Source organism: Chaetura pelagica, unplaced genomic scaffold (assembly GCF_000747805.2).
Source record: "Chaetura pelagica isolate M959 unplaced genomic scaffold, ChaPel_1.0 scaffold17, whole genome shotgun sequence".
Lineage (NCBI taxonomy): Eukaryota > Metazoa > Chordata > Aves > Apodiformes > Apodidae > Chaetura > Chaetura pelagica.
Window position 1 is genome coordinate 11,378,389 of NW_009970726.1, and position 21,687 is coordinate 11,400,075.

The 21,687-nt window shown below is 37.4% G+C and overlaps 1 protein-coding gene across 1 annotated transcript in view; it reads left to right on the forward strand.

Annotated features, from left to right (window-relative positions):
* PTPRN2 (protein tyrosine phosphatase, receptor type, N polypeptide 2) overlaps positions 1–21,687 on the forward strand; it is a 91,060-nt gene that overhangs the window by 41,743 nt on the left and 27,630 nt on the right. Inside the window, exons 5-7 of the mRNA XM_010007048.1 lie at positions 4,541–4,618; positions 16,909–17,028; positions 18,184–18,350. Of these exons, the coding sequence (XP_010005350.1) occupies positions 4,541–4,618; positions 16,909–17,028; positions 18,184–18,350 (365 nt within the window). The remainder of the gene's footprint in view (positions 1–4,540; positions 4,619–16,908; positions 17,029–18,183; positions 18,351–21,687) is intronic.

Here is a 21,687-nt window from a genome sequence, read left to right on the forward strand (position 1 = left end):
TAACTCTGCTATCAGCAGCTGAATGAAAGGCTTGCAATTACAGCACAAGGAGACCCTGACTGTGCAGAATAAAACTGTGATAATTGCATCTGTCATATTTGTACTTAGTCCTCATTAAATTTCAGGAAAATCATCCAGTAGTAAATAATGTGCAATCTTTGCTTTTAAATCAGAGGTCATGAAAGTAAATGGGAATTCTGTTTTTCCTCATAGGGTGTCTGAGAGAGAAAAAACCCCCATCAACTACATTTAAAAACTCAGTTTGCTTATTATTGAAGACACCAGACTGAGGAATGTCATTAGCTTGACAGTTTGTTCAAACACGGCATACAAATTTCATCACCAAGAATAGACTCTGAAATTCATAATGACATTCACAACCAGATTTACTTATTTCAATCCATTAGGGGTTTTAAAGGAAGGAGATTTTTAAATTGTTTTAAATTTTAATTCAAACATGAAGATGAGGACTAGTCTACCTTTTTAATTTTAATGCTGAGATGACTGTGATTACAAAGTTCATCTGCATTTGCTGGGTATGCTTTCTTTTGCAAAAACAAATATACTTTATTTTTGAAGACTGTCTATACTCTGTAATAAACACATGTATGAACATGGATTTTATTAGTATTATAAACACATAAAAATCTGGCAACTGCACAGTAGCTTGAATCCATACAAATTTTAAGGTGTTAATCAGCGTTCAACTTTCTTTACATCATGTTTAGTCTACACTGGATCTCATTCTGGTCTCATGATTTAAGGCTATTTCAGCTGGATTCAAAGTATTTAGATAAAGGTAAATATGGTGTGACTGAGATTACATCTTACCCAGCATCTTTCTGTGTGGAAAGGATCTGATAAGCTGAGGGGGAAGGTAAAGGGCAGGAGCAAATTGGTGTATCAGGAGATTTACATGAGATTTCAAAATGGTCACTGATGGTTATTGACACTTTTACTTCAGTTTACGGTTTTGGAAGACTGTTTAACAAGTATCTTTATGTACTACTGTCAAGTCCAAATACAAGAAATGTGAGGGTTTACTCTCAGAATGCATTGATTTTGCTATAGTTCATCAACATTATCTGTGAAATCATGCAGCAACACTGTATCTATCTAAAAACTCAATAAGATTCAGAGTTCTTCAGGGAAACCTTACAAATTCCTGGGATTTGGCAGGAAAAAACTAAAGGAGTAGCTTTTGTTCTCTAGTAAAGCAAAGGTAGAATTGTGGTCTGATACTAATTTAACAATGGTGCAACTAATCGTGATGCTGTCTTCTTTATCTATTTTCCTACTTTAAGACACTATAAATCAGCTTATATTACAAAGCCATGTAGAACACCTTGTGCCACTGAAGTGTTCTGTCTTATTTCTTCTCCAACAGTAAATCTGAAATTTCTTCACTTATTTCCATTTTCTTTTGACAGTGGTAGTGACAAAAATCATCACAGTCAATTGCATGGTCAGTTATAGTATCCTTGATCCTTTTCTTCCCCTAATGTAAAATCATGGAAAAAAACCAGATTGAAACATTATCACGAGCCTTGCCTTTGTTGTACTGCAAAGTACAACAGGAAAAAAATGAGAATTCCACCATAGCAGAACTATTGTAATAATTGCAGCTTTTTCTTTCCAAAAATGGCTGTTCAATCCAGTTCTGATGTAAGCCTCGTGAACTTCATGCTTTGACAGGGACATAGAGGAAAAAATACTGTTCTTTTTGAACGATTACTATTAGGGTAATTTCTGAAGGTTGTTCTGATGTAAAACGTTAGTAAATAGTTAATTTTTGTTATAATACTTGACAGTATGGAGCCTGCTGTTTTCTGTTCTTCTCTGGAGAATACACTCTGTTTTATTTTCATGAAGTGAGAAATCTGAGGCATCCTTGAAAGAAGATAATGACTACTGACATAAAACAAACCAAAAAAAAAGAGCCTTTTACTGGATCCTTGATTAGTTAGTTTAAAACCCATTACTGACTTTATTTCTTTATTCAAACCTCTGATAACTTTGATAGATTAAGATGCCCTAGGTGTTCTTGGTGACCTTGAGAGAATAAAAAAAGAACATAACAAAAATATTCACGAGTTGTCCCTTGGAGTCACCTACTGACATTAAATCCAGTGTGCCTAGAGTAGGGATTTTTCACATTTTTCTTGAAATATGTGGCCTTTAAAACAATACATATATTAGAAAACTGATGAAACCAGGAATTTCATTTAATTAGTTTAATCTTTGCTCTTATTTTTGTTCAGTAAAAAATCATTTAATAGTGTGATAGGGCTTTCTGCCATCTTCTGCTTGCTCCAAGCCAGGAGCGTTTCTGCTCATAATTGTTTTCTGTGCAACACAATGTGCTTGGAATATAATAATTGTAATTGTCTTTTGAATTATTGTTAAACTGCTGATACACTTCACCACTCTGTGCTTATTGTAATGTTTGCCACGTTCCAACAGCACCTTTGTGACAGAGGTTGATTAATGCTGAAATGCCAAGATTGGCCTGTTCTTGTTTTATCAGCTGAATGTTGAGAATTATTTTGTCTGTGACAGAGCTATTTGCATCATCCTGGGCTTCTTCTGCCTCTGTTTTCTGGCACGTATCCATACAAAAGGATTTCGTTTAAGAAGAAATTCAAAGTAAATTATTATATTTCTAAAGTTTGGTGTATTTGCTGTCAGTTACATTTCCAAGTCAGGCTCTTGCCTTTTAAACAAGTGACATCATTTTGAAGTAGATACAGCCCACAACAGTTTCCACTGGGAGCAGCAAGTCCTCTGCGGTGCAGGTCAATGTTTCCTAGGAAAACATTTGAGCATATGATTAAATCATATAGTTCTCTGTGGGATTCAAAACAAAACAACAGAAATTTTTTCAAGCATAGTGGAAAAAAACTAACAACACAACCCTTCAAGCCTGACTTTTCTTAATCACATTTGCTGTTCTTTTCAGCTGTTTTTCATTCAGTGTCTCAGTTCTTACAAAAACAAAAAAGTTGCCTATTTTGACATGACTCCTAAGGTTGTTTTGCCAATGCTGCTCTCTGAAGAAAGCTAGTTTTTTCCCCATCTCAAACCACCCACAGCAGTAAATGTCCTGCTATCAGAATTGCTTTTGTCAAAAGGCAAAGAAAGCAAGGTTGAAATTTGTTGTGAGCAATTGCTTGTTGTGAAGAGGTATTTGCTGATAAGAGAAGCATCTCCATCGAGCTCAAAATCAAATAATGGTATTATAGACATCCTGGTCAAGGCTTGTTATAACCATGGATGGTGAATTAGATGTAAGCTTTTGTTTTAAATGGATACAGTGACTTCATTCTACCTGTATCGTGTTGTCATGGAGAATTTTAATATTAAGTCCAGCTTAATTATACATCAGAAAATTAGAAACATAAAAGCGTTCTCTTACTTTTTGCAACATCCATCATATTGTTCTGTTAGAATAACTTGCATCTGTTCTTTTATGGTTCTTCCCTCTTTTATGTTGCACATAATTATGAGGTGCCTTCTTTTACGCTGACATGTACCATCACTGAAAATTTTGATAGGCTATGAATAAATTCAGAAGATGTCTCCTAATGCAAATGTGAGTCACATTCATTCTTATTCAGATCTTTACTTACAGAACAGAATTGTGTGTTGAGACAAATTCTGCCTTCAGCTACATGGGTATAAGTTAACTCTCACCACCTTCAGTGTCACTGAGTCACACCCACACAACTGAGAGCTGAACTGGGTCTCTTTTCTTTATGTTCAAAGTTTTGTCTTGCCCAGTTCGGGGCTGGAATGAGTTTGTTTTGTTTTTAATCCCATCAGCAGGTCTTCTTTTTCAGCAGAAAGGGCCCTCAGATTTAGAACCAAGAAAACCACCCATCAGTTCAAAAACATTCATTGTAACACAGTAATCCTATTTACTCTTGATGGCTTTGTTTCTTAGATTCTTTATTTTTTTTGATCAGTGAATTTTCTGCTCCTTGAGTTAACTAATAATTAAGGTCTTTAAGCATAACTTCCTCCATTGAGGCCAAATCCATGCATTGAGATAAATCAGCTAACTAGAAAAAGCCAGAAACTGCATTTGTTCCCCATTTTTGCTGGTTTTTAGCTACCTGTGCCCTTGACTGGAATGGTGGAAATGGAGAACATATGTAGAGGTGTGCGGAGCATTCTTAATTAACACTTAGTGTAGAAAAATGTTTCAAATAGCTCCTATGTTGCTATGAAACAATGAGTACTGATCTCAAATAAATGCCTTTATCACCCACCATAAATGATTTTATGCTGCATATTAAGGACATAGGACATTGCTCATCATGTGTGCTGGCATTCACCTGGTAGCATCAGTCTTGCGGAAAAAGGTGCTCTCTGAGCTTATAAATAGAAATAAAATTCTTTGCTTGCCAATAAAGGATGGAGGGACATGACAGTCCTTTAGGAAGTCCCTTGTTTCTGCCCTCACATATTTTCTGTCTCTAAAGCAGCAAGGAATTTTCTTTTAAATAACATCAGTTTGTGTTCTGTCTCCTTATTCCAGATGGACCATGACCCCCGAAACCCAGCATATATTGCCACCCAGGGCCCTCTCACTGCTACTGTTGCTGACTTCTGGCAGGTGAGTTAAACATCTCTTTGAAAACTGAATTTATGTTACAAGTCAAATGTTTTCCTGTGCTTCTAAAAATGTAAGGTGGTTAAGAATCTGTTGTGCTTGAGTCACAGTAGGTGGAAAAACCTTAGTTCAGATGTCTTAAAAGTCTAATTCATGGATATTAAAGAAGTTTCTGTATTTGACAAGCCCTGCTAAAAAATAGTTGAAATTACATTGAATAATGGAAATTATATTGAAATCCTCAGGCCAAAGTGTTCATATTTTAGTTCCAAACTTTAGACCAGGTCTCTAATTAGCTGCTGCCAGGGACTCCATGATTTTCAGAGGGCCTGACCTTCTTATGAGTGTAGCCAGAATTCATTGTCATTCTTCAGATCAAAAAGGTCCTAACACTATGTGCCATAAATTTTTCTCTTGAAACCTACTTTGCAGGTGCCCCAGTTCCCCAAATGCTTTAATTCTTATGCATTTTCCCTACGACAGGTAGCTGAGTTAAAGGCTGAGTTAAGACTCTGCTGCATAAAGTTGACTAGGTGCATAATTTTTTGCAGGTCTGGGGATAAAGGCAGTGCTCACTAATGCACAAACATGAGCTTCACTTGCATGCAGATTTTTACGTGCTCATGTAACTCTCAGATTGGGACAAACAGACACCAGGGTTTGTGTGATTGTGTGACAAACAAGCTGCATTAGATATTCCTTTAAGTGGAAAAGTTTGCCTGAAAGCTTATTGAAGCTGTGAAGGAGGTCAGCTGAGCTTATTGTCAGCACAAACATATATTTTTGTTGTTGTTGTTTTGCATTATTAATTTAGAAAGTTTTGTTCTCAAGATAAAGAATATCTACATAAAAATTTCACAAGTGCCATTGTATTTTAGGAGATTGCATCATTTGAAATCATCTTCTCTCTTCACCTGCATCACTTGATCTATGATTAGACCCCTATTGAAGACAATTGTCATGTCATAATTTCCTACTGTCTCTAATGAGGAATCAAGACAAAATTTTGTTTGCATTTGGGTGCCTGGATATTAAAATGATCAGTGTATGGTACTTTGGACCTGGTTTTTAGAATTCCAGAGCAAATTATTTCTGCTTGAAGTCAGTTTAGCTGCTGTTCTGGCTTAAATTTTCAACTAATTTGTGATTTTTCTCTTCAGTATCTTTTTTCCCTTGGTGAGTAGATTCCTTATATCAGTCATGATATTGAAAATCAGTTTCTTAAGTTAAACATGCAAAATCAAATACTGTGTTAGCGATTGTGTAATGGAATTCTATGGTTCCTAAGGCCCAGGATTTTTAATTGAATATTTTTACACATTTTTGTATTTATGTTTTCTACATTTGTACCTGTAACTGCACCTTTACATGTTGAAAAAAATGTGTTCTCATTTTTTAAGGTATTTAAATATCAAACTTTGTATAAGCACTACTGCTAACACAGAAATAAGAATTAATCATGCCAACATAGTATAAACAATACATTTTGTTCTTTTCCCTTTCTAATTTGAACAGTTAGGCAAACTGCTTGCACAAACATGGAGTGACTAGAAGGGAAGCATTTTTTCTTTGTTCTGTGATCCAGTCTTCTTAATTCCAACTTTGTACTCAAAAGGTCTCTTTCGTGACTTTTTTCTTCATGCTATTTGTGAGTGGAGAGTCCTCCCTTTCCTTCACTTTCCTTCTGCTGTTTTTAGCTGTTTCTCCTCCCAGTTATCCATCAGTGAAAGTCCACTCCATGTCCCCACAAGATTTGCTGTAAATCTCCACAGAAACCATTTGACAACCATGATTCAGCTTCTACTCAAGTGTGGCGACTATATGTCCGTTTTTGATGAGAGATTCTTTTATTGTTTCTTCTAATAGATTTCATAGAAAAGTTTGTTTCTTGCATTTATTTTGATGATGTCTTCAACATATCTCACTTTTCTTAAACTTCCTACAGATCACTGTCAATGCCAGTTCCTGTCCCAAGGTTTTACGTGGCCCAAGGTATCAACCAGGTGTAATTAGCAAAGCAGAAGAGGTTAATTCCTTACAGAACACTGCATCCATAACCACTGAAATGTAGTATGTCCATTGTACAAGTCAAAAGCCATGGCTTGAAGTTGTTGTGGCTTATGTCCAGATGCAGGAGCAAGGTTTACATCCATTTTTCACCTAATAGTACCTATTTTAAGTTTAAGTGGGGAAGCCTGAACTTGCTATGGAAAAAAAGAGTGTTAACTCCAGTCAGAGCAGAATCCTTTGATGTTTACTTGAATGCAGTTTTCTGTAGTTTATACAGAGCATAATGCTGCCACCAGGGATTGTTTAAAGATTCAGTTATTCATTCCTGATACATCTTCTCAGTGGTTCTCCTCCCTCTCCCTCCTCCACTTAGTACCAGCTGTTGCTGGGCTGTGTTGCCTTTTTCCCCTCTTGTGTGCTCAGTGAAGCAGTTTTCTGCCTGATAGTGAGAAGAGTGACTGACTCCAGAGAGACCTGGGACTGTTCTGCTCTTCCTTGTCTAAATACACAATGTCATGCTTTAGCAAGCCCAACAAAACCTCTTGGAGCTTGGCATCACCTTCTGTGACAATATTTACTAGATGTGTTGCTTCCTTTTTTTTTGCAGAGACTTAGCTGCTAAGATTCCCAGGAGCCTCCTTGCATGGTGGGCACCAGCCACTCCGTTTTATCTTGGCTGAAAGGCTACCCCAGCAAGAAGCTTTTACAATTGTTTCCACTCCTGTAAGCATTTCAAGCTGATTTCTAGAAAACACTTGTCTACAAAGCATTTGTTTTACTTGAAGACAGCTTTCTTGGCACTTACAACACAGCTGATATCCATAATGAAATCCAAACTGCTCCTAATTTGTCTTGGTTGTCTAAATTTTACACCCAAATTTCAGAGACACAATTTCTAAAGCTAGTTTCCCTTCAATTTGTGGTAGACCCTTCCACCTATCAGTGACAATGTCTACAATGTCTAGTGGCCCACCAAGAATGGATTGATAGAGTGTCACAGTATTTACTTTGTAATTTTTACTTTAGACCAACTATTCAGGGGAGACTGCTACAGATGTATCTGGAGGAAGCTTCTCCCAAAAGCAGCCCAGTTCCTGACCTCTAACACTGCTCTGCAGAGTCTGCTGCTCTTCATGTCTGCCATCTACATCATCATGTGGTCACATCCATGATCTCTATTTAAGACCAAACAGATTATTAAGTTTGGGATAATCTTTTTTTCCTAGTTTTATTGGCAGGCCCCTCTAAAACCTGTTGTGCTGATCCAGTGCCCAGTATTTTGTGCAAGTGCTATTAGGCACTCAGCAATCAAATTCTCATTTATTGTTTTCATGTTGCACAGATCTGAACAAAGATCATGGTCAGCTTAGTTTCTTCTTTTTTCCAAACTGGGCAAAGCTTTTTCATAAAACATGCATGATATTTTGTCCAGGTTCATCTTGTTTAGCATTCTTACTACTGGTGAGCAGATCCATGGCTCCTACCACTGTGGGACTGGAGGGGGACCAGCTTCAATCATGTCACTAGAGACCACTTCTTGGAAGAGAATGTCTTTTTGGTAAGGTGAGGAAGAAGGGCAGGTGTTGTTCTTCAGCGCCATCTAACTTAATCCACTAGAGCTGGCCATTAGACTGCGTTTTCTGCACACCTTCCTATTCATTTGGGTTTTCATGTTGACCTGAGAGAGTTTACTTTGATGGATTTTTTTCTTTCAAAGACTCAGTTTTTTGACCTGGAGATAGTCCAGACTCTTGTGTATCGGTCATTTTCAAATGGTGTTCAAACAGCTTCTGTATATGTTGTAAAATAATATTGATAATAATACTCACACTTCTCTAATGGTGTAAGGCCACTTCCAGGCATCAACCTTCCATGGATGTCTGTGTCCCTTTTCTCCAGCTCCTGACATTCCTGATCTAGCTTCTCTAAGTCAGCAAGTGCCAAGTTAGTTCCAACTTTCCTGGCTTACCTATTTCTTTGGAAACTTTGTAGCCTGCAGGAGTTGTGTTGTCAGTCATCTCATTGATCTGTTTTGCCACAGGGCCTCCTAATCTGTCTGGATACTGTGGGTTTGCAGCTAAAGAGAGATTTCATCTCTGCCTGCATGCCATCTCTTACACCGCTCTGAAAATTTTCCAGCTACTACTTTAATTAATTTTGAAAAGCCTCCAGCTGATTTATGTCTTCTTTTAATTTCATCTGGTCTTGTTTTCATCTCTTTTTACCAATTACTATTTCTGAGAGATACCTCCTTCAATGATTCTGTTTTGGGTCAGTGGGAATTCCACCTCGCCATTCCCTTTCTTGAAAACTGGATTCCTCTCCTCACGTGGTATTAATCCATTTTTACCTGAGTGGTTAAACAATTTGCCAAGTCTGTGGGTTGTTTTCCTCTCAGCTGGAAAGATAATTCATCCTCAGGATAGAGTTTTGCTTTGATATAGTTCCATTTTATTTACAAAGAAAGTACAGAGATTTATTTCCTTGAACAAAGGCAGAATCAAATAACAGGCAATAACTTCTTTTTTCCAAACTTCATTTACCCAGTGTTTTACCCCCAACTTCTTTTTCAGCTTTTCTTCTATGAGAATCACAACACTATTTTGTTGAGCTGTGCTGGTGGTTTCTTTATTCCTTTTACATGTTTTTGCTACCTATCTGGATTAATCATCTTGCCTTGATTAATGCCTCTCTCCAGGCATTAAGCATATCAGTTTCTAGAGAAACTCATGGGTCCATATGCTTCACATTTCTCTTGGTTTTGATGATAACTTCTGTAATTTCAGTTATCAGGCTCCATAAGAGAGTTTGCTTGTTTCTTACAGTTATCTTGAAAGAAAGGTGATGATTTTGTCCAGCAACTTCAGTGAGATTTCACTCAGCTCTTTCACATAACGCTATTAAAATTCAACATCCCTTTGAACATAATTCAAAAGAAAGAGGATGTAGAACATTTCTGATCTATAACAAGTTTTCACAGCAGGAGTTCCATGTTGTGAATAATTCTGGAGGCATAAAATTTTATTATTTTCCGTATGTGCTGGGTTGTAATTCCGTGAAGTATTTGATGTGAAGTGCATGTCTTAACTTGCAAAGTATTCTAAGAAGCAAAGGATGATGATATGCAAGAAACTATTCCTAGGAGTTAGGGTATTTAGAACTAACTGTCCTTGCAGTGAAAAAATGTTCTTAATTATGCTAGTTTTATAAATTGCATGTTCATCGTCTCCAAATGGAGATTTCTGTAGGAGGCTGTAATTTTTCCCTCTGGAAAACACCCCACATTATGCCTTCCTTTCATAAATCTACCCACATTTGCCCTTCTTTCCCCTCCCTCTTTTTAGAGGGAAGTGCATTTTCATGTTGTTCGTATTTAATTTTTTTTCCATATTGAGTGAAATAGAGGGAGGGATCAGGCAATTCCTGCCAAGTGGCTTAAGAGGATATGCTTTTTAGTTGCCTTGGAAAATCAAATCCCATGTGATACATATTTATGTAAATATTTGTTGTCTTTCTGTGATGTCCGCTCTCCATGACCAACATAATTAATCAGCATATGAACATTGTATAACTTCTACAGAAGGAATAGAGAAATATGATTTTCCTCATTTTGTAGACATTCAGTGAGGTTCAAAGCATGTACAAAAGGCCTTTGCCTGAATAAATCTGTAGCTCAGGCTGATAAATTTCCCATAAACCTTAGTCCCTGGAGGTCTGCAGTCTGGCAAGAGGGACAGAGCAGGTACCACTCATGAAAAGCACTGAATCAGACACAGGATGAGGAAGGCAGACTTCAGGTGGTGCCCCAGTGTGGTTTGGATGCTCCTCCAGGAAGCAAGAAAGAGCTTCATCCTACATGTTCTAAATCAAACCCATCTTCCCTCTACTATTTGACGATACATTAAATAGTCTTGAAATTGAGAATATTCTTCATCCTTTTTGCTAAAGCTGGGCATCTATTGCCAACAAACAAAAAGAAGGCTCACTGGAGTGGACATTGATACTTTGTGATTGTGGGGAGATGTCACCTCTGCTCTTTTGATTGTTTTCTATTTTTATTCAAAGCCATTAAATGTAAAGCGCGGAAGGAGCCCCAAGAAAAAGACTGGAGCCCAAATCTGAGCCAGGGAGTTCTGTTGCCATTTGCCTTTTGTTGCCAATTTCTTAATCTAAAACTATTTTTAGAATATTTTTTCTCTACCTATATTCAGGAGTGTATTGTCAGAGTCAGTTCAAAAAGTGACTGTTGTTTCCCTCCCAAATAACACCAGCATGTTAAGAACCCAATTCCTGAATTGCAGGCTTGAGAACGTGATAAATCTTTTCATGTCTGTTTGGCAACACCTTCTTTTCTCTTCCAGTTTTTTAATTCAGCAGAAGAGATATAAAATACTGTCAGTTGATTGTTTCCTCTGAAAATAGGATTAGTCATCAGTGGTCTCCAAGGGCAAATCCCAGTGGGCAGAAGACCATGTCCCTGTAGCTGAATGAGTCTCCCTGCAAAACTGGTGTTCCAAACCCATGGGCTGAATAAGAACAACTGTACCAAACCTTCCTCTGCTCTAATTGCTGCTTTTTGTGATCCCACTTCAGCATGTTTTGTGAGTGCTGAAATTAATTTACAGACTAAATTATTTTTCTACATTTTGTTCTTCTGTGCATAACACGGTGCTTTCAAGCAGCCTTGATTCCCAAGTTTTATTTTCCTTGCCTGGAATGGGACTTCCTGCATGTCTAATCAGTTCTCACCTTCAGAAAGAAGAGCAGATGAAAAGTGACACAAAGAAATTCAATGTGTAAAATATGCATTTTTTAATTTAATAAAAGAAAAACAGCAAGGGAGGTAAGCACAGAACTGTAGCCCCTAGAGCTCTAGTAGCTTGTCAAGCCATGTGAAATAAATGCAGCATTAGAAATTCCATAGACGTTCAGGAAAGGAGTGTGCATTTACTATGCTCACTTCTAATTATGATTCTGCTTGGAGAAGGTACATGGAGGTGGTCCTTTTAAAATGTTTATCCCTTTATTGTTTAGGTTTCACCATTCCAATACTAAAGTTAAAAGCTAATTACTGGCAGGCTTGGTGGACTTTCCCTCCTTAATGTGGTTTTCTCAGCAACACTAAATAGCTCCCATATTTAAATTATTTAATAATAAGGCTTGAGTTAGGAGTCTACTGAGAAGAATAAGAGCAGTTTATTTCTCTCTGAGAAAGCAGAAGTTATTGCAACACATAGTCATCTTGAGTTTGCCTTTCCCATTGATTTCCAAGTAAGCGTTGCTGTAACAGCAGGAACATAACATGTGGAGCCAGCCTCCCTACCACATATTTATAGATGGTTCCCTCAGAAGCCATCTTTTCAACTGCAAGAGTCAGATAATTTGTTTTAATTAAACATAGATAGTTGCTAGTTAATTTTTCAGCCTACAGAATTGCTTAGCTGTCTGGCACAGCTATGATTTTTTTTTTAGTGGCAACTCTGACCTTGCCATATTTGATCCACTTCATATCAAAATGATCATTTTCAAACAAAACATTTAGCTAAAAAATGTTGCTTTTTGACTGGCATATATTGTGAAGTTCTAGTTGATAACAAAAAAAATCACCCCCCAGTTCTGCTTGTTGGGATTTTTTTTCTAGTTAAAAGCTCTGACTCTTTTTTTTAATCCACTATGTGAGCATTGGCTGTGGGTTTTAAAACATTCCAGAATGTTCCATTTTCTGTCTCCATTCAATACAGTGTTTCCCATTTCTAATGGAGAACTTGAAAGAAGTCACAGTTAAGTTAATTAATTTCAAGATAACTGGTGGGATGAATAATACCTGATCCAGCAAGAGTTAGTACCTTGCTTTGTTGTTGTTTTAGGAGTTTATTCATGCTGAGTTTTTATTATCATTAGATATTATTTGGGTTTTGTTTACTTGTTTGTCTACTTTTCCAAATAGTTCCATTTACCAACTATTTGGGAAGTCTAAAAGACAAAAAAGATGGATTCTTTACTTTGCAGAAGATCTCTTCCAGAGGGAACCTGGTGTGATTAACCTGATTTTTATAGTGAACAGGATTTCTGCTTTTAAGTCATCACATTTTAGAAACTTCTCCACAGGTCCCCATCAAAACAAGTGTCTGGTTGGAGCACATATCTTGTAATTTCCATATCAATAAAATTCAAAAAGAAAATTACTGAAATAGGGAATTGAGGTAGATCATCTGTTGTGAAAAGAAGCTTCAAAATTATGAAGTGTCTGGAAAAAAAAAAAAAAAAAAAAAAAAAAAAAAAAAAAAAAAAAAAAAAAAAAAAAAAAATAGATTCATATTAACTATTTCCTTTACAAGCTAGTAAAATATAAGCCTTCCAAAACTGGTGTTTTACCAGATTTGTGAGTTTTGTAACACTGATTCTCCTATTTGAGACTTTATTTTTCTCCTTGAAAACCAATTTTGTGCTTCTTTGCAAGTAATTCTTGCAAAATATAATTCATCCCAATGCGGAAGTCCTTTGTGTGGGACTGACATGCTGGATAACCACAGCATGAGGTCTCTACACATGGTGGATTTCATCAACAAGGAATTCTGTGGATGTCAAATGCACTGCTCATCTTTGGGTTGCAAAATTCAGCCTTTAATTTGCAATAAATGGAAAGGGATGGTGTTATTCTTATCTAATACATGTTTTGAGCATACAACAGAACCTGATTAAAGATCATTAAGATGTTACTCTCTAGGCAGATAGACTGAAGGTAGACATGTCACAGGGAACTGTACACTGTCTTCTTCCCTTTTCAGCAAAGAATACATTGCAAAACTCTGCAGTCAGCTCCTGTATGTAACTCAGACTTTATCACTTCCACTCAGAAGGCTCCATTCAACATTTCTTCTTGTCCTGGATATATTACTATAAATTACAAATATTAAACTTCCTAAAAGATCTAAATAAGTTTAGTTTTAGATGGTCATTTCCAAAATAGTAGTTAACAGAGTCTAAGGCTTAATTTTGCTGGGTTGTACCTAAAAACCCCTATGGACCTTATATACTCTTTATTCTTGTATATCACATACATTTAGTTACTTTCTATTGCAAGCATAGAAAGTTCAGAAATACGTGAATTACTCTGCATTTGCAACTGAATCTCTGCCTTTGGTCTCTGAGCCCATCTAAAATGTCTCTTTGGTGACTAGAGGTGCTTCTCTGAAGTCTGCACACTGGGACTGTGCAGACCATGTCTGTGCTACCTGCTTCTTCATTACACAGACCCTTCTTGAGGGTGCTTTCTAGTGTGTGACCATGTCTGGACACAGTGCACAGTGAAGTGTTACATGTTGGGAGACGCAGATTCTGAAAAACTCATCACCAGCTTAAAGGGGCTGGTTAACAGGCAACAGTATAAACCTCTGTGAACTGCCTCTGACTTATCCAACTTCTGCTTAATTTGGAAAAAAGAAAAATATCCAGATAACAGCCCGATGGTCTAATATTTAAGTTATTAAGGAAACAAAGGAAATGCTGAAGTCTCCCATCAGAGGCTGTGAGTCTTAGTGAAAAATCCCTTCTCGATGGTAGGCACAGGAGATGGAGTGACAATTGGTTGTACCAGGGATGATGGCACTAGATGGTATTGCTTTATTGATTTAGAAGATCTGACTTGTACATTTGCACACAATGACCTAAAAGAAATATTATACCCCAGAGTAACTTTGAAATTGTTTGTTTAAATTAACTTTCATTTGGATTTATGCTTAATGAAATCTTCAGAGACGCAGACAGCCCCTCTCTAATGAAATGTTGTATCGTTGAACCAATGAGCAGGGTTGCCAAACTGTGAGGATTCCTCTCTAAACGAGTGGGCTTTTATAATGTTACACTTGGGTGGCGCAAGCAGAGTGCTAGATGATTAGTTTATGGTCTAGATCATTGTATTTTTATTACACTCATAAAAACTGTGTTTCTCCTCATTTTCGTAATGGCTTCGATGAGCTCCTATACCTTCTAGAGGCACATTAAGTCGTTATGTGATGAGAGTGCTGGTTTAGTGGGGCTAGTTTTCAAGTAAGATACATGTTTTGAATTCTTATCCTAGCCTGATCGCTGACTAAAAAAGGTGAAACTATGCTAGAATGAATGAAATCTGTGTCATCTTCCTTACATACAAAGAAGCTTCTCAGCTGTGGCCTAAAACAAATGCAATATGAAAAAAAAGGTACGAATGATAAATGTACATCAGTCTATAAAATAAATTATCAAAGTATTTGTGCCAGTTTTTCTGGCATTGTGAGTCTTTAACAGGAAGATGAGTGAACTACAGATATTTTTACTTAGAAAATATATTTGAGGGGAAAAAAATAAGATAAAGATTATTTTTATTCACAGCATTCAACTGTAATTTTTTTTCCCCACTTCTGTTCAAAATTATAAATAACTCTATTCTGTGTAAACACTAGATTCCTTTCTCTAAATAATTCTAAGCTGGTTTTAAAAGTTGTTCCAATTATGTTGCAAAATGAGAGGAAAAAAGGGGAATAAAAACGTTATTTGTTTCTCTATATGCCAGCTATTCTTAAAAGAGAAGACAACATCATTACCCATGAATGGGAAACCTTTTTATTTGATATGTAATTTAAAAAAAAAAAATAATCCTTGAATCAAATGTATCATCTCATCTTTGCACAGTTTAGACAAAGGCCTTTTTTGTTTACAAAATTTACATGTCAATACAGTTGCTTATAAATATTGCTGTGCAATAAACATAAGCTTTCACAAAAAGAGCAGTTTATCCTTCATTCAGTAATTTTATATGCTAGCAAAAAGACAATGAAAGTTGTATGCAAATATAACATCAATGTACAGCATAATAATAACAGTTTTTAGTGATTATCCTGCTTGGTATTAATTCATAGGAGCCTTTTTGTTCAACCACGGGCTGTGTTTGGAAAAAGAGGTGTGCTAGACCAGAGCATCTCTGCTTGTTCTCCTGGTTCTGAGAGACACTCACAGAACCTTTAGTTGAGGATGCACTGGATTTCTGTATCATACTTTGGAGCTGGTCAAAATTATTAAGTGATCATGGGGCTGGTAGTGAATATACACTGTTTTCCTCTGGCCCTGCAGTATCTGTGCTCTGTGAGTGGGACTTGCCTTCTGCCCCCAGAGGAAAGAAAAGCTGAACTTAAAAGGGGAAAAGGGGGATACAAGAGGGGTGAATGAATTGGAGGGGGAGAAAGACCCAAAAAATAAGGAAAACTGTGACAGAAAAATAAAACGGAGAGGGAGGAGAGGGAGGAGAGGGAGAGAGGGAGGGAGGGAGGGAGGGAGGGAGGGAGGGAGGCAGGCAGGCAGGCAGGCAGGCAGGAAGGCAGGGAGGGAGGCAGGGAGGGAGGGAGGATGCATCTGTGAATAGCAGGGCACTTTGTGCAGAGCTACAGTGTGAGACTGGAGACCTGCTGGTTGAGCATCTCTGCCTCAAAATCTAGATGAAAAGTAAGATGGTGGTGGAGTTTGCTATAGGCAACGATCAGAAGCCCCTCAATTGCAATCTATTGCTCTCATGTGGAATTTCAATCATCCAGATATCGTCTAGGACAGTAAAACAGGAAGGAAGGAAGGAAGGAAGGAAGGAAGGAAGGAAGGAAGGAAGGAAGGAAGGAAGGAAGGAAGGAAGGAAGGAAATGCACTTTTGCAACAAATCTTTTATAAATGTCCTTCTGGAGGGATGATTTCTCTATATGAAATGTTTCTGGAAGAACAGATTTTGTTTGGGTTTTTCCTGCCTTTTCCTCATTTCTGTTGTTTAGATGCAATTTCTATGATTGTCTCGGCAATGCAGCACTTTAATAGTTTTTGCTACATGGCAAACTGTAAAAACAACACAGGGTTGGGGACACAAACAGGTTTCAGTACATGTGACTTTAGTAGGTCCATACTGTAAAGGATTAAATGTCAAATCCTGGACAGTTATGTGTTCTGCAAGCATCATGCAGTGATCCCTTTTGTGGATCTAAAAGTTTGACAGTAAAGCACAGTACCAGGAATGAGGAGAGATTTTGTGGAAGACCTGAATTGAAATCACTGGAAATTCTTTAATATTTCATGGATGCCTGCAAGATACGGTGCCAGTTTATTCAGGGCTTTGAAAGCAGCTGCAGAGTAAAAGTGTCTAATGAAAATGAAATAAATTTCCTCTGAATGGAATAAATTTTGATTGTGTGTCTGAGTGCAGTAATTATACATGTCACGCAGTAATTAGGCAGTCACAATGTGGCCACGGTGTCTTTCTTTGTCTGCAGATGGTCTGGGAGAACGGCTGTGTCGTTATTGTCATGCTGACACCCCTCACAGAAAACGGAGTTAAACAGTGCTACCACTACTGGCCAGACGAAGGGTCAAACCTCTACCACATCTACGAGGTACCTAAACAAAATATCTGATTGTATGTGTGACAGTAAGTCTATGGGTTGATTTCCTACAGGGCAAAACGGTGCTTCAGCCAATCTAACCTGAAGGTTGAGCTGAGGGCTCTTAAATACTCTTCGTGTGCCTTCCAGTAGATTTTTTGATTCGTGAAAAATTCAAGCACAGTTTTAATAGCAAGGTGGGTTTCCACTGAATAAAATCTAGTAAAGAATGAGCCAAGTACTACAATGAAAAAAGGAAAACAGTTTTGTTTTTCAAACAGTTTTATAAGTGGTTGAAATGTGAAACCATGTGTTTTATATTTTATAGGAAAAGAGTCATTTTAGAACTAGTGAATTTTGCCTTAGGAAAACCATATGTATATCCTTGTAGAGAAGCCTCTATACAGCTTTAGTAACTAATCCTATCTATTTTTACCTCTTATTTCAGTCATAACAACAAATATACATTTTTATTTTCTGCTTTACATTTCCAGCCCAAAATAGCCTATCACCAGTGTTGTTGCAGTGTGATGTTGATAATGGCTGTCAGATGTCAGTTTTTTCCAGTTGTCCAGCTGAGTAGAAGAAGAAAATAGTACCACAGTGCCAAATACCAAGAACAGGAAAACATGAAGAAATACTTATTTAAAGCAAAATGTGAACAAACTTATTTCTGAAAATATGAACTCTGCAAATCAGTTGCAATTTTATGCTTAATTTTCTACACAGCAGAAGATACTGACTTTTCACTTCTCAGTGAATTTAACTCTGAGATTTTTCAGACCTCTGAAAGTATCCTGGACATACATTGTAGGCATTTCCAACTAGAAAACAACTGGCAGTTTAACATATTTTCAGGCAGTGGCTTTTATGTTCATGTAGCAATTTAAAGTTTCAACTTAGTGATTTTTCCTTTTGCATTAAAACTCTTGAGAGCTTTTTTGTTTGTTTTCAATATATCAGCAGGGTCAGCTCACCCCTTCCTGACAACAACACTGATAGTTACATTATTTTTTTATTTAATTTTTTTTCCTAGCACTGGCCAATTTGTCGATAAAAATAAAGCTTTCATGCAGTTCATCCAAGACTTCTTACACCTGCAGTCCTGAAGAGATGACTTGCAACCGAAATGGCTGATCTCTCTTTGTTCCTTCCTATGGGGTGTAGGTAAACCTTGTATCCGAGCACATCTGGTGTGAGGATTTCCTTGTGAGGAGCTTCTACCTGAAGAACCTGCAGACGAACGAGACCCGCACAGTGACACAGTTCCACTTCCTCAGCTGGAATGATCAGAGGGTTCCTGCTTCCACAAGATCACTTCTGGATTTCCGCAGGTAAAGCACAAAGTATGACAGTTCTTTTAAAATGATGGAGATCTGAGGAACTAAAGTAGCCCTTTTAACAGTTTCTTTTTAAATATTTCTGGTTTGAAAGCGTGTTCCTCAGTCTGTGGTGCCACAATGCTACACTAACACAAAAATCTGCAGTAGGTTGATGTTTAGTGTCTCCCATACAGATGTTGCCTGGTTTTAAGACATACTCGTTTCCCAGTTAGAGATCTTCTTGCCTTTGTACAGCTCTTCAGTGCTCCTGTATTTCTTTGTTTTCCAAGTACTTATCTGTTCTGCAACTTCCAGGCTTTTTGTGTGGTTCCCATATGATCCTTATTGCAGGAATCTCACAAATACATTAAATAGTATGAACATAGTTGAACAAATATCATGATGTAGTCATATGACAATAACAGCATTCCCATGGGAACATTTGCTCATAAGGATCAAACAGGGAGGTCTCTAGACTTTCTTTGGCTGCAGGAAGGTGGAAATTTGAGAAAGCAGATGAAAGTGTTGACAAAGCACACTCTCTGGAATTTTAAAGAAAGTCAGTGTGGCTTTAAAATACAAATACACAAAGGCACAACCTGTGAAAGTCCTTGCTGCATTCTCTCATGTTTGCTGTGTCTGTCTAAATTTTAATTTGAAAATTAAAGCCATGCATGATAAATGCTGGAGCGAAATAATCTTCATTTGATTGCAAACCGTGCTCAGCGCACGGTGTGTAGGTGTTAGTCTGCGGCAGCTAATCCACAGCAATGCGCTCCCGGCTAATGAAAAGAATCTCCGGGAGGTTTGGGGAGTTGGTTCTCAATCCGCAAGCGGCCCATGTGGGATCACATGTTTTCTTCCCTGTATTGCAATATTATCTACAAGCCCCCAGAGTGATTATCAGAGCTCACAAGGTCCAAACTTGGTGGGTTTTTTTTCAATAAGTGCGGGGAGCTCTGACTGGCGCCATTCGGAGTTGTGCATCAGCACCTGAGGGGAGAAGCTGGAGTGTATCCAAAGGGAGCTGGATGCCCAGTTGTCTGTTGGCAAAATTTTACCCTTAAAAATTTAGGACTAAGTTGCATCCTTCAGTATCAGTATTCTTGGATGTACTGCAAGGCTGTTCAGTGCAGAGAGTCATCTCACAGGGTGCACATCAGGTAAAGGAGAACAGCTGCACCAAGTCACTAGGAGCTAGGACCAGGTATGAATGTAAGGTTTGCTGCTCTGGATTCAAACTTCAGTGGGATTCCTTGGTTTGTGGTACTGAGGAAGTTACCTATGGTGAATATTTGTAGTGAAAATTCTGAGTTGGTTCCATTAAGCCACATGAGGCTGCAGCACAGGGCCAGCACAAAGTCTCATTTTGCTCAGTTTGAAGTTAGAGGGAAGCCTGCTTGCAATTCTAACTAGACTATGAATGAGCCTGTACAGCCAGGGCACCTGAAGTTTGGAGTACCTCGACTTGCTTCAGAATTGAGGTGCCTGCATGAGTTGCAGGGTTAGGTCTGCAGTAAGTCACAGTTCACATCACCAAGAAAGCAGAACTGTTTAGGGTGACCTCGTGTAAGGGTTAAATGTTGAAGAAGTGTTGTACAGTACTTTGAAAAAGAGAAATTGTCATTCAATGAGAAAAGCAGTGGAGCTGCTATTCTTTGTATTTAAAGCCAGTCTAGGAATGAACCTGTTAAGATTTAATTGAATTCTGAGTGTTCATTTAATATGTATTCACAGTCCAGGGTAGGGTACTGTAATCATTTGCTACGTGCAGATTTTGTACAATGAACTCATAATACTGAATGCATCGTAAAATTCCTCCTGAAAAGGAATTTTGGCATGCACAATAGCTGGTCTATGAATCTCAGTTTTCTTGGTCATCTGATGTTGCTGGTTTTTTAATGGCAAAAAACTAATGCACTACAGCTAAAATAATGTGTTTGGAATTCATTTATACAATACATGCTTTGTACCTGAAGCTTCCTATTTAAAGTAAAAACTCTGCTGGATTATGACAGCTGAGTCATAAAGCCCCCAGAATAAACATCTGACAGCACTACCATACTTGTAGTAGGGTAGTGCTAGGAAGGGGCTGCTCTCATTTCTTTTAACCTATCTGTTTTTATGTGCATTCAGTGTGTTTGTATATATATATGGATATGTGTGTATATTTATATATTCACATACATATATGAAATTAAGCATATACATAACCAACCCTCTATTTTTTATAATTCATCACCAAGAAAAATTGGATTCCCAAAATTACCTTGCCCAGAGTCTGTGGAAATGTAGACCTTAAAATTTTTATCAAGTAAATTTTGCAAGTCTCTTTGAAAACTGAAAGCTTACATTTTTCTTACTGTGTATCAGACAGTGTTTTAGATGATTTTGCATTTAGCAGATACATTAAACCTTGCGGAATAATCAATCATACTTTCATAATGTAGGTGTAAAATACCAAAAAGGTATTATACTATATATTTTTAAAATCTGCGCAAAAGACAGTCCCTGAGAGGTGAGGCTACTACAGAAACCACTGGTCAGTTTTAAATGCTTCTGGAGTCCTAATTTCATTTTGAACAATAGACCAATCATTATTGCTCTGGACTAGCTTGTTAGTCATGCACTGATATGTGTAATTAAATATTTCTTGAGCCCAGAGGGAGCACATTTACACTTTAAAGAGGGACTGCTAAGCTAAAAGATAATTAGCATCACATGTGAGGGCTTTGCTTAAAATATATATCTATTATGCTATCACTTCTCGCTGTGTGCAATGGCATTTACTAACACTGCTCACTTTAAAAATGGACAAATTCTTATTTTGCCAGCTAATTAGCGGTTGCCAGTGTCATTTTTGTGATGTTGCAGCTAGTAATATGAGCCCAGTTGCATAGTCACAAAAGTGATCATTGGAAACTGTGACTCTGCTGCAGGGACAATGTGGGAAACCCCTTTTCTGAGCCTCTAACGACCTCTGACCTTTGCTTGCTGATGGTTTGCATGACGATTTCTTTTTCACTCAATGAGCCAAGGGTTGGTTTGTATTACTAATCATTCTTTCTAAGTTAATTCTTCCTGTATATGTATATATATAAAATATATATTTTCTTCAACATTCAAGAACTTTGCTTACTGATGAATTTTCAGCTCACTCTCATTAGCCAGAACTAAGAACAAAATGAGATGTTGCTGCACTTCTAAATATTTTCATAAACTATATATAGACAAAGCTATGAACCAGCTGGATTGAAACTCTTTGCTTTAATGTGTTTTCTGAAATGTGTCATAATGAAAATGTTTGAAACGCCTTCAATAAAACTGAAAAAAATGAGGTGTCTTTCCC